Source organism: Bombina bombina, chromosome 1 (genome assembly GCF_027579735.1).
Source record: "Bombina bombina isolate aBomBom1 chromosome 1, aBomBom1.pri, whole genome shotgun sequence".
NCBI classification, from domain to species: Eukaryota; Metazoa; Chordata; class Amphibia; order Anura; family Bombinatoridae; genus Bombina; species Bombina bombina.
Window position 1 is genome coordinate 252871403 of NC_069499.1, and position 15070 is coordinate 252886472.

Sequence of the window (15070 nt, forward strand, 5' to 3'; positions counted from 1 at the left end):
GCTCCTTACCTGGATTATATTTTGGTCCAGGGAGCCTGTCTTAGATTTGTTCTCAGGTGGTAGCTGTGGCTCCTTACCTGGATTATATTTTGGTCCAGGCTCCATCTTTACATTATGCGAAACTACTGTTTTTTCTTTGCAGTCATGGCTGGATGATAAACTTGCCAAAGAGTGATCTTGTTCCAAGCACCAGAGTAGTCTTACTGGGTGTGATCATAGACTCAATGGAAATACCAAGTCTGAAGCTTTAGTCGGCTTGTCGTCAGTCTCTACAGTTTGCCTCTGTAGCTCAATGTATGGAAGTAGTGGGTTGTATGGTAGCAGCTTCGAATGCTGTTCAATTTGCAAGGTTTCACTTACATCCTTTACAGCTACGCATGTTTTAAGTCAGTGGAACAATGATCAATCCGATCTTTCTCAAGTGATCCACCTGGATCAGAACAGGTCATTCCCTTTCTTGGTGGACAACCCCAGATCCGATTATCTCTTGTAATATGGTTCCATTGTCCTTCATGGGAGATTACGGTTTGGGGTCATTTGAGAGTTCAGGGAGTTTGGTCTTTGCAAGAAGCACTTCTTCCTATTAATGTTCTCGAATTCAGGGTGATCTTCAATGCTCTCCAGTCATGGCCATCTCTCCGCTCAGTCCCATTTCTTAGTTTTGAATCTGACAATATTGCACATTGTCTTTGACGCAGTCAAATCTTTGTTCGATTTCAGTTACCCATAACCCAGGAGTGGACAACAGGGAAGCTGACTATTTGAATTGTCAAACCCTCCATCCAGGGGAATGGTCTCTCAATGAGAAAATTATTAGCCAGCTGATGGTTCACGAGAGAGAGATCTAATGACGTCTCGACTCAATCACTGGCTTCCTTGCTACGGCTCCAGAGCAAGAAATCCAAAAAGCAGAGTTCACATGCTCTGACAGCATTATCAGCTAGTTTACATGTTTCCTCTGATTGTTCTCCTTCCCAGGAGTGTGTATTGGCAATATAGGTAGCTCCAGCTTGGCCTTGAAGAACTTGGCATGCAGACCTAGTCAAGATGTCCAGTGCCCCACCATGGTGCCTTCCTCTTCGTCAGGATCTGTCGGTGCAAGGTCCATTCATTTACCAAAATCTTCACTCTCTCAACTCTCATCTCAGAAGGGGTTTTCTGAGTATGTTATTGATACTCTAATTCAGACTCTTAAGCCTGTTACTAGACTGATCTATTATAAGGTATGGAAGGTGTACCTCTCAATGTTCTAAGCACAGTTTTTTATGGCATTCAGTAAGAATTCCTATGATTCTACAGTTCCTTCAGGAGGGTCTAGACAAGGGTCTTTCGGCCAGTTCTATTTAAGGTTAGATCTCTGCAGTTCTTTGTTCAGGCACATCTTTAGCTGGAAGGGTTTCTGAGCTATCTGCTCTTTTGTCTGCTTCTCAGTATTTGACCTTTCATCAGGATAACGCGATGCTGCGTACTGTAATCTGGGTTTTTCCTAAAGGTTGTTTCGGCAGATAATAACATTTTGTTTGTTGTTCCTTCTCTCTGTCCAAACCCTAAGTTTTCTAAGGACTCTTACATAATCTAGATGTGGTTCGGAATGAAATTCTATTTGCAAGCTAATAAGGAATTTTTTCAGTCTTCAAGTTTATTTGTTTTGTATTCAGGTAGGAGGAAGGGTCAGAAGGCTTCTTCTGTTTCCTTGTCCTTTTGGTTGAGGGGTTTAATTTTCATGGCATACTAGGAGGCAGGTCAACAACTGCCTACTCGAATCACCACTCACTTGACTTGTTGAGTTTCAACTTCTTGGTGCTTTAAAAATGAGGCTTCTGTAGAACAGATATGCAAGGTTGCTACATGGTCTTCCTTGCATACCTTTAGTAAATTCTATAACTCTGATGGTTTTTGCCTCAGCTGAGGCTGCTTTTGGCCGAAAGGTTCTTCAGGCAGTAGTTCCTACCCTTTTTTTTTTGTGTGGACTCCACAGCTTTGGTATTGATTCCCAACAGTAAGGATTGTGGACTCTCACTACCATTAGAAAGAAAACATAATTTATTCTTACCTGATAAATTCATTTCTTTCTTGGTAGTGAGAGTCCACAAACCCACCCAATATTATTTTGATTTCTTTTTTGCTGATGGCAGTCCTGGTTTGCATCTCTATGCCCTATGGTCTTCTTACTTCTTTCTATCCTCTGCTATGCAATACTGGGAGGGAAGAGGAGGTAGGAGGGATTGTTAAACTCTGGTATAGGGTGTCTTTGCCTGTTCCTGGTGGCCATGTGATTAATTCCCAACAGTAAGGATTGTGGGCTCTCACTACCAAGAAAGAAATTAATTTATCAGGTAAGAATAAATTATGTTTTTGACTTGAGTGTCCCACTTGGTTATAAAAGATATGTGTATGTAAAAACACACAGACAAAATCTACATACCGGGGCGCTAAATAAGTGTAGTCGCTGGAAAAATAAAATAGGGCATATAAATATAGATGGGGTGTTTAAATAATAATATGATGTAAAAAATATGCAATAGCACGAATGCAGTATATAAAATTGAAATAAAATACTATATTAGTATATATGGTGAAACAAAAAAAACAACTTTAAAAACACATAAAACACATAGCATAAAATAACATACAAATAACATTCATAAAATACAGAATGCACAATATATGACGCTGCTGGATTAGGAATACAGCAGGTGAGTGCAGTGTGAAAGTTCTGTTCTCAAAATCAGCCTGTAGCAGAGTTAATCATGTGCATATACCTGAAAGCCCTCTACAGCGTGAGGCTTTCACAAATTTAATCCGGAGTCCTCAGTTGTTTATAGTCGTAGAAACATCCAAACATCCAAGAATCATGCAGTGAGACAGGAGATCCTAGTTACAAGTGTGAAAAAGTAATACACAACAGGTGCTTTTAGGTACTTACATCGTGTCTGTGTATGTCATCCTCTCTCGAAAATCTCTCCTGTGATAAGCGGTCTTTGGAGTGCCTTACACAGCATCCTATTACTTTTGATTTACTCGGCTGTGGGCGCTCAACCTATTTTAGAAATTACAGATATAATGGGAGACTATTCGGAGACTTATTCCAAACGCGTTTTGGCGGATCACCTTTCTCAGTTTTGGATTTCCATTGTTTGGAATTAGTATCTGAATAGTCTCCCACTATAGCGGTAATTTCTAAAATAGGTTAAGCACCCACAGCCGAGTAAATCCAAAGTAATAGGACGCTGTGTAAGGCACACCAAAGACCTAATCCAGCAGAGTCATATATTGTGCAATCTGTATGTTATTTTATTTTCTGTGTTTTATGTAGTGTTTTTAAGTTTTGTTTTTTTGTTTCAGCATATAGATTATAAAAAGTGTTTCACTTAAATTTTATATACTGCATCTGTGCTATCCACATATCTTTTATAACCAAGTATGTATGATAGTGTGATTTATTTTTTTTTGGGGGGGGGGGGGATTTTCCTAGTGGCTTTTTATAAGTAGTGGAGCTCTACTAGCGCAGAAAATCTGATATCCTGTACTTATACTATTGTCCTTTTTAAGCTAAAACATGGTGGTACTCATTACTTTGAAATTGTTGGATTTCTAAATTCCACTGAGTTTCTTCAGAGTTAAACTACAGGAAAATGGCACAAGTAAAGAATGAAAGTATTTTGCAAAGTTTAACTACAAATAATTTAAATATTTCAAATTACAATCTCATACTGTTTAATATCTTTTTAATGACTGTCCCAGGGGGGTCTTCATTCTTGCCTTTTTATAAATAATGAGGTCCAAGAGTTTTTTCCCATGCACTACTCCTGTTTGTTGCTAGGTATGCTATAGTACGAGGTCCATGAGTAGCTTTAACTTGAGCTGGAGGCTTAAATGCTAGACCTTTGAATATATAGGAAAAAATAAGGGTTGTCACTACAAAAGTATAACCACAATTATGGTTATAGTATATGTCTGTTTAATGTGATAATTCTGTTTATTAAGTCTGTTTACCATACATTATATTTTGTATAGTGCATCATTTTTTAAAAACCTCAATCAAAACAATAACTTCAAATCTATAACACGAGTTTATTCATACATATAATAAATCTCACATTATTTATTTTATTTATAAAATATTTTACCAGGAAGGATACATTGAGATTTCTCTCGCTTTCAAGTATGTCCTGGGTCCACAAAACGTTGCATTGATACAATAGGGTAAAATAAAATGCAAAAACAATAATAATACACAATATATGCAAAATTTAACATAGATCAGGTAGGAAATATATAATCAACCATGACAGGTGCATTCTGTTTTGAGATATGTATCTCTTAAAAGATTTTAGGCTTGAGGAAGGTTTGACAGTGTGCGGGAAGTCGTAATTGTGGTGCTCAGTAGGAAAAGGAGGATCAAGCTGTTTTCTTTTTGTATTGAGGCAAACTAAATAATGTGCTGGTACTGGATCGGAGGTTATAGGAGGTGGAAATAGCCGGGGAGAACATTCTGCTCAGGTAGGATGGGAGCTTCCCAGAATAGCTCTAAAACACAAGGCAGGAAAGATGGAGGGTGTGTCTGGATTCCAGCGACAGACAGTTTAGTTTATTTAGCATGTCACAATGGTGGGTCCTGTAATTACATTGTAGCACAAAGAGGCAGAACGAGTTATACAATGTACTAAGTTTATTAAGGTGAGTTTGCAGTGCAGTTGCATATACTACATTCCCATGATCAATGATTGGCATCCGCTTTTACTGTACAATCTTTTCCTTTACTGTATGGCAGGATTTATTTCTGTACAGGGCACCTAGTTTTGGATAAAGTTTAGATGCAAGTTTTTTTATGTGGAGGCCAAAAGATAGATTGGGGTCTAACATACCCAAGTATTTAAAAGAGTGGACTGTGGTCAGTGTGCAATTTGATTTTGTTTTGATGCATAGATTGGAATTTTGTAATTTAGGTCCCGTTCCAAAGATCATTGTGACAGTTTTGTCAGTGTTTAGTAAGAGTTTGTTTTTTGAGATCCACTTTTCTACCTCTGTGAACTGGTCTTGGAGCACTGCTTCAAGCTGCAGTAGATCGGATTTGCTTGCGTAGATTACTGTGTCATCTGCGTACATGTGTACAGTTGAGTATTTGCAGATCATTTATAAATAATGTGAATAGTAGGGGGCCGAGAATGGAACCTTGGGGAACACCACACGTGACTGGGAGAGGGAGGGAGGGAGTCGCTGTCAGAAATGGAGACGTATTGTGATCAATCTGATACATATGGTCGAAACCAGGTTAGCGGGCGACCACCAATACCTGAGTTTTTTAGTTTGAGCAGTAGAATGTTGTGGTCTACTGTGTCAAAGGCTGTTACAAAATCAAGGAAAATAGCTCCAGTTAGGTCTTCTTGTTCCATGCCAGTTTGGATGTCGTTGCAAACTTTTAGGCGGGCAGTTGTAGTGGAGTGATTCGGGCGAAAACCTGATTGACCAGGGGTCAGATAGTTAGAAAAATGCGTCCATACGCAATTATATATTACCAACAATCTAAGATTTTTGAACAAGTAGATGGCTCTTGGTGTAGATTCAAAAACAAAAAAAAATGCATAGTGAAAAGTAAATCTACAGACAATTATTTTTTTACCATAAACATTAAAATACCTGACATCTGTACTGGTTTCTTCTTTGATCTCTTGATATCTTTTGAAGAGTAAACCTTGGTAGGCTAATAGGAGCGTGCATGTGTCTTGTATAACATTACTTTAAACATTGTTGCAAACACTGTTGCCAGATGGCTAAAGACACACGTACGCTCCTTAGGATTGCTCTTTAATAAAGTATACCAAGTGAACTAACCAAAATTGATGGTGATGAAATTAAATTGGCTTAGTGTAGACAAACCATTTAAGTTCACTGTCCCTTTAGCCCCTTAACGATCAGCGCCATACCTTGTACGATGCTGGTCATTATGCCCTTAAGGACCAGCGATGTACCCTGTACGTTGCTGCAGTCCTGGGCTTCTCTCTATCGTGATCTCGCTAACAAAAATAGGATCAGGGAGGTTGGGAGGTAAGGGGGGGATACTATCCTGCAGATAATATATAATTAAAAAAATAAATAAAAAAAAAAAACTTATTTCTTTCATGTAATTAGCAAGAGTCCATGAGCTAGTGACGTATGGGATATACATTCCTACCAGGAGGGGCAAAGTTTCCCAAACCTCAAAATGCCTATAAATACACCCCTCACCACACCCACAATTCAGTTTTACAAACTTTGCCTCCTATGGAGGTGGTGAAGTAAGTTTGTGCTAGATTCTACGTTGATATGCGCTCCGCAGCAGGTTGGAGCCCGGTTTTCCTCTCAGCGTGCAGTGAATGTCAGAGGGATGTGAAGAGAGTATTGCCTATTTTGAATGCAGTGATCTCCTTCTACGGGGTCTATTTCATAGGTTCTCTGTTATCGGTCGTAGAGATTCATCTCTTACCTCCCTTTTCAGATCGACGATATACTCTTATTTATATACCATTACCTCTGCTGATTTTCGTTTCAGTACTGGTTTGGCTTTCTACAAACATGTAGATGAGTGTCCTGGGGTAAGTAAGTCTTATTTTCTGTGACACTCTAAGCTATGGTTGGGCACTTTGTTTATAAAGTTCTAAATATATGTATTCAAACATTTATTTGCCTTGACTCAGGATGTTCAACATTCCTTATTTTCAGACAGTCAGTTTCATATTTGGGATAATGCACTTGAATCAATTATTTTTTCTTACCTTAAAAATTTGATTTTTTTCCCTGTGGGCTGTTAGGCTCGCGGGGGCTGAAAATGCTTCATTTTATTGCGTCATTCTTGGCGCGGACTTTTTTGGCGCAAAAAATCTTTTCTGTTTCCGGCGTCATACGTTTCGCCGGAAGTTGCGTCATTTTTGACGTTCTTTTGCGCCAAAGATGTCGGCGTTCCGGATGTGGCGTCATTTTTGGCGCCAAAAAGCATTTAGGCGCCAAATAATGTGGGCGTCTTATTTGGCGCTAAAAAATATGGGCGTCGCTTTTGTCTCCACATTATTTAAGTCTCAATTTTTCTTGCTTCTGGTTGCTAGAAGCTTGTTCATTGGCATTTTTTCCCATTCCTGAAACTGTCATTTAAGGAATTTGATCAATTTTGCTTTATATGTTGTTTTTTCTCTTACATATTGCAAGATGTCTCACGTTGCATCTGAGTCAGAAGATACTTCAGGAAAATCGCTGTCTAGTGCTGGAACTACCAAAGCTAAGTGTATCTGCTGTAAACTTTTGGTAGCTATTCCTCCAGCTGTTGTTTGTATTAATTGTCATGACAAACTTGTTAATGCAGATAATATTTCCTTTAGTAATGTACCATTGCCTGTTGCAGTTCCATCAACATCTAATGTTCAGAGTGTTCCTGATAACATAAGAGATTTTGTTTCTGAATCCATCAAGAAGGCTATGTCTGTTATTCCTCCTTCTAGTAAACATAAAAAATCTTTTAAAACTTCTCTTTATACAGATGCATTTTTAAATGAACATCATCATTCTGATTCTGATGACTCTTCTGGTTCAGAGGATTCTGTCTCAGAGATTGATGCTGATAAATCTTCATATTTATTTAAAATGGAATTTATTCGTTCTTTACTTAAAGAAGTACTAATTGCTTTAGAAATTGAGGATTCTGGTCCTCTTGATACTAATTCTAAACGTTTAGATAAGGTCTTTAAATCTCCTGTGGTTATTCCAGAAGTTTTTCCTGTTCCTAGTGCTATTTCTGAAGTAATTTCCAGAGAATGGGATAAATTGGGTAATTCATTTACTCCTTCTAAGCGTTTTAAGCAATTATATCCTGTGCCGTCTGACAGATTAGAATTTTGGGACAAAATCCCTAGAGTTGATGGGGCTATTTCTACCCTTGCTAAACGTACTACTATTCCTACGTCAGATGGTACTTCGTTTAAGGATCCTTTAGATAGGAAAATTGAATCCTTTCTAAGAAAAGCTTATCTGTGTTCAGGTAATCTTCTTAGACCTGCTATATCATTGGCTGATGTTGCTGCAGCTTCAACTTTTTGGTTGGAAACTTTAGCGCAACAAGTAACAGATCATGATTCTCATAATATTATTATTCTTCTTCAACATGCTAATAATTTTATCTGTGATGCCATTTTTGATATTATCAGAGTTGATGTCAGGTTTATGTCTCTAGCTATTTTAGCTAGAAGAGCTTTATGGCTTAAAACTTGGAATGCTGATATGGCTTCTAAATCAACTCTACTTTCCATTTCTTTCCAGGGTAACAAATTATTTGGTTCTCAGTTGGATTCTATTATCTCAACTGTTACTGGTGGGAAAGGAACTTTTTTACCACAGGATAAAAAATCTAAGGGTAAAAACAGGGCTAATAATCGTTTTCGTTCCTTTCGTTTCAACAAAGAACAAAAGCCTGATCCTTCATCCTCAGGAGCAGTTTCAGTTTGGAAACCATCTCCAGTCTGGAATAAATCCAAGCCTTCTAGAAAAGCAAAGCCAGCTTCTAAGTCCACATGAAGGTGCGGCCCTCATTCCAGCTCAGCTGGTAGGGGGCAGGTTACGTTTTTTCAAAGAAATTTGGATCAATTCTGTTCACAATCTTTGGATTCAGAACATTGTTTCAGAAGGGTACAGAATTGGTTTCAAGATGAGACCTCCTGCAAAGAGATTTTTTCTTTCCCGTGTCCCAGTAAATCCAGTGAAAGCTCAAGCATTTCTGAATTGTGTTTCAGATCTAGAGTTGGCTGGAGTAATTATGCCAGTTCCAGTTCTGGAACAGGGGATGGGGTTTTATTCAAATCTCTTCATTGTACCAAAGAAGGAGAATTCCTTCAGACCAGTTCTGGATCTAAAAATATTGAATCGTTATGTAAGGATACCAACGTTCAAAATGGTAACTGTAAGGACTATCTTGCCTTTTGTTCAGCAAGGGCATTATATGTCCACAATAGATTTACAGGATGCATATCTGCATATTCCAATTCATCCAGATCATTATCAGTTCCTGAGATTCTCTTTTCTGGACAAGCATTACCAGTTTGTGGCTCTGCCGTTTGGCCTAGCTACAGCTCCAAGAATTTTTACAAAGGTTCTCGGTGCCCTTCTGTCTGTAATCAGAGAACAGGGTATTGTGGTATTTCCTTATTTGGACGATATCTTGGTACTTGCTCAGTCTTTACATTTAGCAGAATCTCATACGAATCGACTTGTGTTGTTTCTTCAAGATCATGGTTGGAGGATCAATTCACCAAAACGTTCATTGATTCCTCAGACAAGGGTAACCTTTCTGGGTTTCCAGATAGATTCAGTGTCCATGACTCTGTCTTTGACAGACAAGAGACGTCTAAAATTGATTTCAGCTTGTCGAAACCTTCAGTCACAATCATTCCCTTCGGTAGCCTTATGCATGGAAATTCTAGGTCTTATGACTGCTGCATCGGACGCGATCCCCTTTGCTCGTTTTCACATGCGACCTCTTCAGCTCTGTATGCTGAATCAATGGTGCAGGGATTACACAAAGATATCTCAATTAATATCTTAATTCAGGGGGCTTCTTTTGTGCTTCCGACCTGGACTGTAATTTCAACAGATGCAAGTCTCACAGGTTGGGGAGCTGTGTGGGGATCTCTGACGGCACAAGGAGTTTGGGAATCTCAGGAGGTGAGATTACCGATCAATATTTTGGAACTCCGTGCAATTTTCAGAGCTCTTCAGTCTTGGCCTCTTCTGAAGAGAGAATCGTTCATTTGTTTTCAGACAGACAATGTCACAACTTTGGCATACATCAATCATCAAGGAGGGACTCGCAGTCCTCTGGCTATGAAAGAAGTATCTCAAATTTTGGTTTGGGCGGAATCCAGCTCCTGTCTAATCTCTGCGGTTCATATCCCAGGTATAGACAATTGGGAAGCGGATTATCTCAGTCGCCAAACGTTGCATCCGGGCGAATGGTCTCTTCACCCAGAGGTATTTCTTCAGATTGTTCAAATGTGGGAGCTTCCAGAAATAGATCTGATGGCCTCTCATCTAAACAAGAAACTTCCCAGGTATCTGTCCAGATCCAGGGATCCTCAAGCGGAAGCAGTGGATGCATTATCACTTCCTTGGAAGTATCATCCTGCCTATATCTTTCCGCCTCTAGTTCTTCTTCCAAGAGTAATCTCCAAGATTCTGAAGGAATGCTCGTTTGTTCTGCTGGTAGCTCCGGCATGGACTCACAGGTTTTGGTATGCGGATCTTGTCCGGATGGCCTCTTGCCATCCGTGGACTCTTCCGCTAAGACCAGACCTTCTGTCGCAAGGTCCTTTTTTCCATCAGGATCTAAAATCCTTAAATTTAAAGGTATGGAGATTGAACGCTTGATTCTTGGTCAAAGAGGTTTCTCTGACTCTGTGATTAATACTATGTTACAGGCTTGTAAATCTGTATCCAGAGAGATATATTATAGAGTCTGGAAGACTTATATTTCTTGGTGTCTTTCTCATCATTTTTCTTGGCATTCTTTTAGAATTCCGAGAATTTTACAGTTTCTTCAGGATGGTTTAGATAAAGGTTTATCCGCAAGTTCTTTGAAAGGACAAATCTCTGCTCTTTCTGTTCTTTTTCACAGAAAGATTGCTAATCTTCCTGATATTCATTGTTTTGTACAAGCTTTGGTTCGTATAAAACCTGTCATTAAGTCAATTTCTCCTCCTTGGAGTTTGAATTTGGTTCTGGGGGCTCTTCAAGCTCCTCCGTTTGAACCTATGCATTCATTGGACATTAAATTACTTTCTTGGAAAGTTTTGTTCCTTTTGGCGATCTCTTCCGCCAGAAGAGTCTCTGAATTATCTGCTCTTTCTTGTGAGTCTCCTTTTCTGATTTTTCATCAGGATAAGGCGGTGTTGCGAACTTCTTTTGAATTTTTACCTAAAGTTGTGAATTCCAACAACATTAGTGGAGAAATTGTGGTTCCTTCATTATGTCCTAATCCTAAGAATTCTAAGGAGAAATCGTTGCATTCTTTGGATGTTGTTAGAGCTTTGAAATATTATGTTGAAGCTACTAAGTCTTTCCGAAAGACTTCTAGTCTATTTGTTATCTTTTCCGGTTCTAGAAAAGGCCAGAAAGCTTCTGCCATTTCTTTGGCATCTTGGTTGAAATCTTTAATTCATCATGCCTATGTTGAGTCGGGTAAAACTCTGCCTCAAAGGATTACAGCTCATTCTACTAGGTCAGTTTCTACTTCCTGGGCGTTTAGGAATGAAGCTTCGATTGATCAGATTTGCAAAGCAGCAACTTGGTCCTCTTTGCATACTTTTACTAAATTCTACCATTTTGATGTATTTTCTTCTTCTGAAGCAGTTTTTGGTAGAAAAGTACTTCAGGCAGCGGTTTCAGTTTGAATCTTCTGTTTATGTTTTTCATTAAACTTTATTTTGGGTGTGGATTATTTTCAGCAGGAATTGGCTGTCTTTATTTTATCCCTCCCTCTCTAGTGACTCTTGCGTGGAAAGATCCACATCTTGGGTAATCATTATCCCATACGTCACTAGCTCATGGACTCTTGCTAATTACATGAAAGAAAACATAATTTATGTAAGAACTTACCTGATAAATTCATTTCTTTCATATTAGCAAGAGTCCATGAGGCCCGCCCTTTTTTGTGGTGGTTATGATTTTTTTGTATAAAGCACAATTATTCCAATTCCTTATTTTATATGCTTTCGCACTTTTTTCTTATCACCCCACTTCTTGGCTATTCGTTAAACTGAATTGTGGGTGTGGTGAGGGGTGTATTTATAGGCATTTTGAGGTTTGGGAAACTTTGCCCCTCCTGGTAGGAATGTATATCCCATACGTCACTAGCTCATGGAGTCTTGCTAATATGAAAGAAATGAATTTATCAGGTAAGTTCTTACATAAATTATGTTTTTTATACTGGCAGACTTTCTGCCAGTACTTAGGATGGTAGTGACCTTTGGAGGGGTGGGGGAGGGAAGAGAGCTGTTTTAAAGGGGTCAGGGGGTGGGATGTGTCAGGCTGATCTCTACGCTAAAGCTAAAATTAACCCTACAAGCTACCTAATTAACCCCTTCACTGCTGGGCATAATACAAGTGTGGTGCGCAGCGGAATTTAACAACATTCTAAATGCCAAAAAGCAATGCCAAAGCCATATATGTCTGCTATTTCTGAACAAAGGGGATCCCAGAGAAGCATTTGCAAGCATTTGTGCCATGATTGCACAAGCTGTTTGTAAATAATTTCAGTGAGACACCAATTGTGAAAAAATGTACGTTTTTTTTTTCTTCTTCTAATTGATCGCATTTGGCGGTGAAATGGTGGCATAAAATATACCAAAATGGGCCTAGATCACTACTTTAGATTGTCTACTAAAATATATATATATATAGTTTCTGTTTAAATGTAGTGATGGTAAAAATGCTCTGGTCTTTTGGGGAAGTTTTTGTCTGAAATGCCCAGTCCTTATTTTAGTTAAAACTACTTACATGAAATGTGAATCTTTTTTGTTAAGTTTTTATATATTATATATATATATATATATATAAATATATATATATATATATATATATATATATATATATATATATATATAATATAGCCAGTGCAATGACACCTCTCTCTGCTTACCAGGTTGACGCCACTGATGCCAGTTACCCCTCTGTGAATACTTGTGTACATTACCTTAAGTTACCAGAGTACTCGTCAGAAGAGATTATGAGAGATCGACTGCTTGCTGCTACTATGGAGAAAGGTTTCCACCTCAATTGAGACTGCTTGGCTGAACGCTGCATTTTTTGCTCTTGGTGGGCACTCATCTCTCGTGTTTGTGTGCTGACAGGACATGGCCTTTCTTCTCCCTCTTACTGTGTGTTTCTTACAACCCTCACAAGGCTTCTGAGGAGAGAGTGGGTGTGATGCCTTTTTATTTTTGTTAGCTGCTAATGATGAAATGGTCTCTAGGCATGAGAAAAAACACAAAAAACAATCTTTGAATGCCAGAGTGCCCTGCATCCTATTGAAGACCAGGCCCTTTTAACCATAAATGGGTTTAAAGATTTAAAGGAATGCTGTTAACAGTCTTACAGGAGCAGCTTACCTGCATTCAGACATTTTGTAAATGTTCAGCATCTGTTGTATAGACATTACACTACGTCCGCATACCAAGACTAGCTAATGCATTCAAACCTTCTTGTTTTGCTAGCTTTAAACTAACCCATCTGAAAGCTGCTTTCATTGAATCTAGAGAGTTAATGAACTTTGAACCCCTCCCTTTTAATGGTGCCTGTACTATTTAAATACACCTAGTAAGTTTGCTTCTTCTTTTTTTCCCATTATGTAATCATGCACCTTTATTTTCCTACTTTATAATTGGGGAGAATATACTGATTGAGATGCCCCTGCTATGCAGACTGAACTGAATTGTTTGTGCAATGTGCAAATAAAAATGATCATGAGAAAAATACCCATCACAGAAGGGAAACAAATCCATATAGATTGGAGCAAGGTTATTAAACCTCCTCTCTGTTAAGAGTAACCTACAGCATTGTTGAAGGTTGCTTCTTGCACTAAAGGGGTATACAAAGCAAGTTTTGCCCTCTGGTTGTATTTTCTTTGTATATTATAAACATTTATTTAACTTGTTGCAGTTTGAAGTAAAAAAAATAAAACAATGATGAAAAATGCACCTTTGCGAGTATGTGTGCTGTAAAATAATAATTAAAATGTGTGCAGTGGTGTTTTAGCAGTGCGACTATTTTTTATTTTTTTATTTAATTTGTATCAGAAATACAAGCAGCTGTAGTTTTGAAGTTGTGATATAAAAAAAAGTGCTTTTAATTTTAGGGAAACCCTAGTTTCTTGCAGTGATGAACCACAGAAAAAAAGATTTACATTACCACAATTGGGAAATCTAATTTGTGCTAAGAAACGTATGTAATAATCATTCTCCTTCAAAATTGCATTGCTTTTAGGTGCAGTATTAGTTTTATGCAGATGTACAATTCAGTTTTCTCTTGTTAAGTGTATCCAGTCCACGGATCATCCATTACTTGTGGGATATTCTCCTTCCCAACAGGAAGTTGCAAGAGGATCACCCAAAGCAGAGCTGCTATATAGCTCCTCCCCTCACTGCCATACCCAGTCATTCTCTTGCAACTCTCAACTAAGATGGAGGTCGTAAGAGGACTGTGGTGTTTTATACTTAGTTTATTTCTTCACTCAAAAGTTTGTTATTTTTAAATGGTACCGGAGTGTACTTTTTATCTCAGGCAGTATTTAGAAGAAGAATCTGCCTGCGTTTTCTATGATCTTAGCAGAAGTAACTAAGATCCTTTGCTGTTCTCACATATTCTGAGGAGTGAGGTAACTTCAGAGGAGGAATAGTGTGCAGGTTTTCCTGCAATAAGGTATGTGCAGTTAAAATATTTTTCTAGGGATAGAATTTGCTAGAAAATGCTGCTGATACCGAAGTAATGTAAGTAAAGCCTTAAATGCAGTGATAGCGACTGGTATCAGGCTTATTAATAGAGATACATACTCTTATAAAAGTGTATTTTAAAACGTTTGCTGGCATGTTTAATCGTTTTTTACATATGTTTGGTGATAAAACTTATTGGGGCCTAGTTTTTTCCACATGGCTGGCTTGAATTTTGCCTAGAAACAGTTCCCTGAGGCTTCCCACTGTTGTAATATGAGTGGGAGGGGCCTATTTTGGCGTTTTTTTGCACAGCAAAAATTACAGACACAGACATCCAACTTCTTTCTGCATGATCCAGGACTTCTCTGAAGGGCTCAAAAGGCTTCAAAAGTCATATTGAGGGAAGTAAAAAGCCACAGTAGAGCTGTGGCAGTTGTTGTGACTGTTTAAAAAAACGTTTTTGGTATTAAGGGGTTAATCATCCATTTGCAAGTGGGTGCAATGCTCTGCTAACTTATTACATACACTGTAAAAATTTCGTTAGTGTAACTGCATTTTTTCACTGTTATTTAAAAATTTGTGTTTCTTAAAGGAGCAGTAACGTTTTTTATATTGCTTGTAAACTT

At 38.3% G+C, this 15070-nt stretch overlaps 1 protein-coding gene across 1 annotated transcript in view; it reads left to right on the forward strand.

The window, feature by feature from the left end:
- HECTD1 (HECT domain E3 ubiquitin protein ligase 1) overlaps positions 1–13712 on the forward strand; it is a 699591-nt gene extending 685879 nt beyond the window's left edge. Inside the window, exon 39 of the mRNA XM_053711863.1 lies at positions 12659–13712. Within this exon, the coding sequence (XP_053567838.1) occupies positions 12659–12796 (138 nt within the window). The 3' untranslated portion in view covers positions 12797–13712. The remainder of the gene's footprint in view (positions 1–12658) is intronic.
- Positions 13713–15070: the final 1358 nt, after the last annotated feature.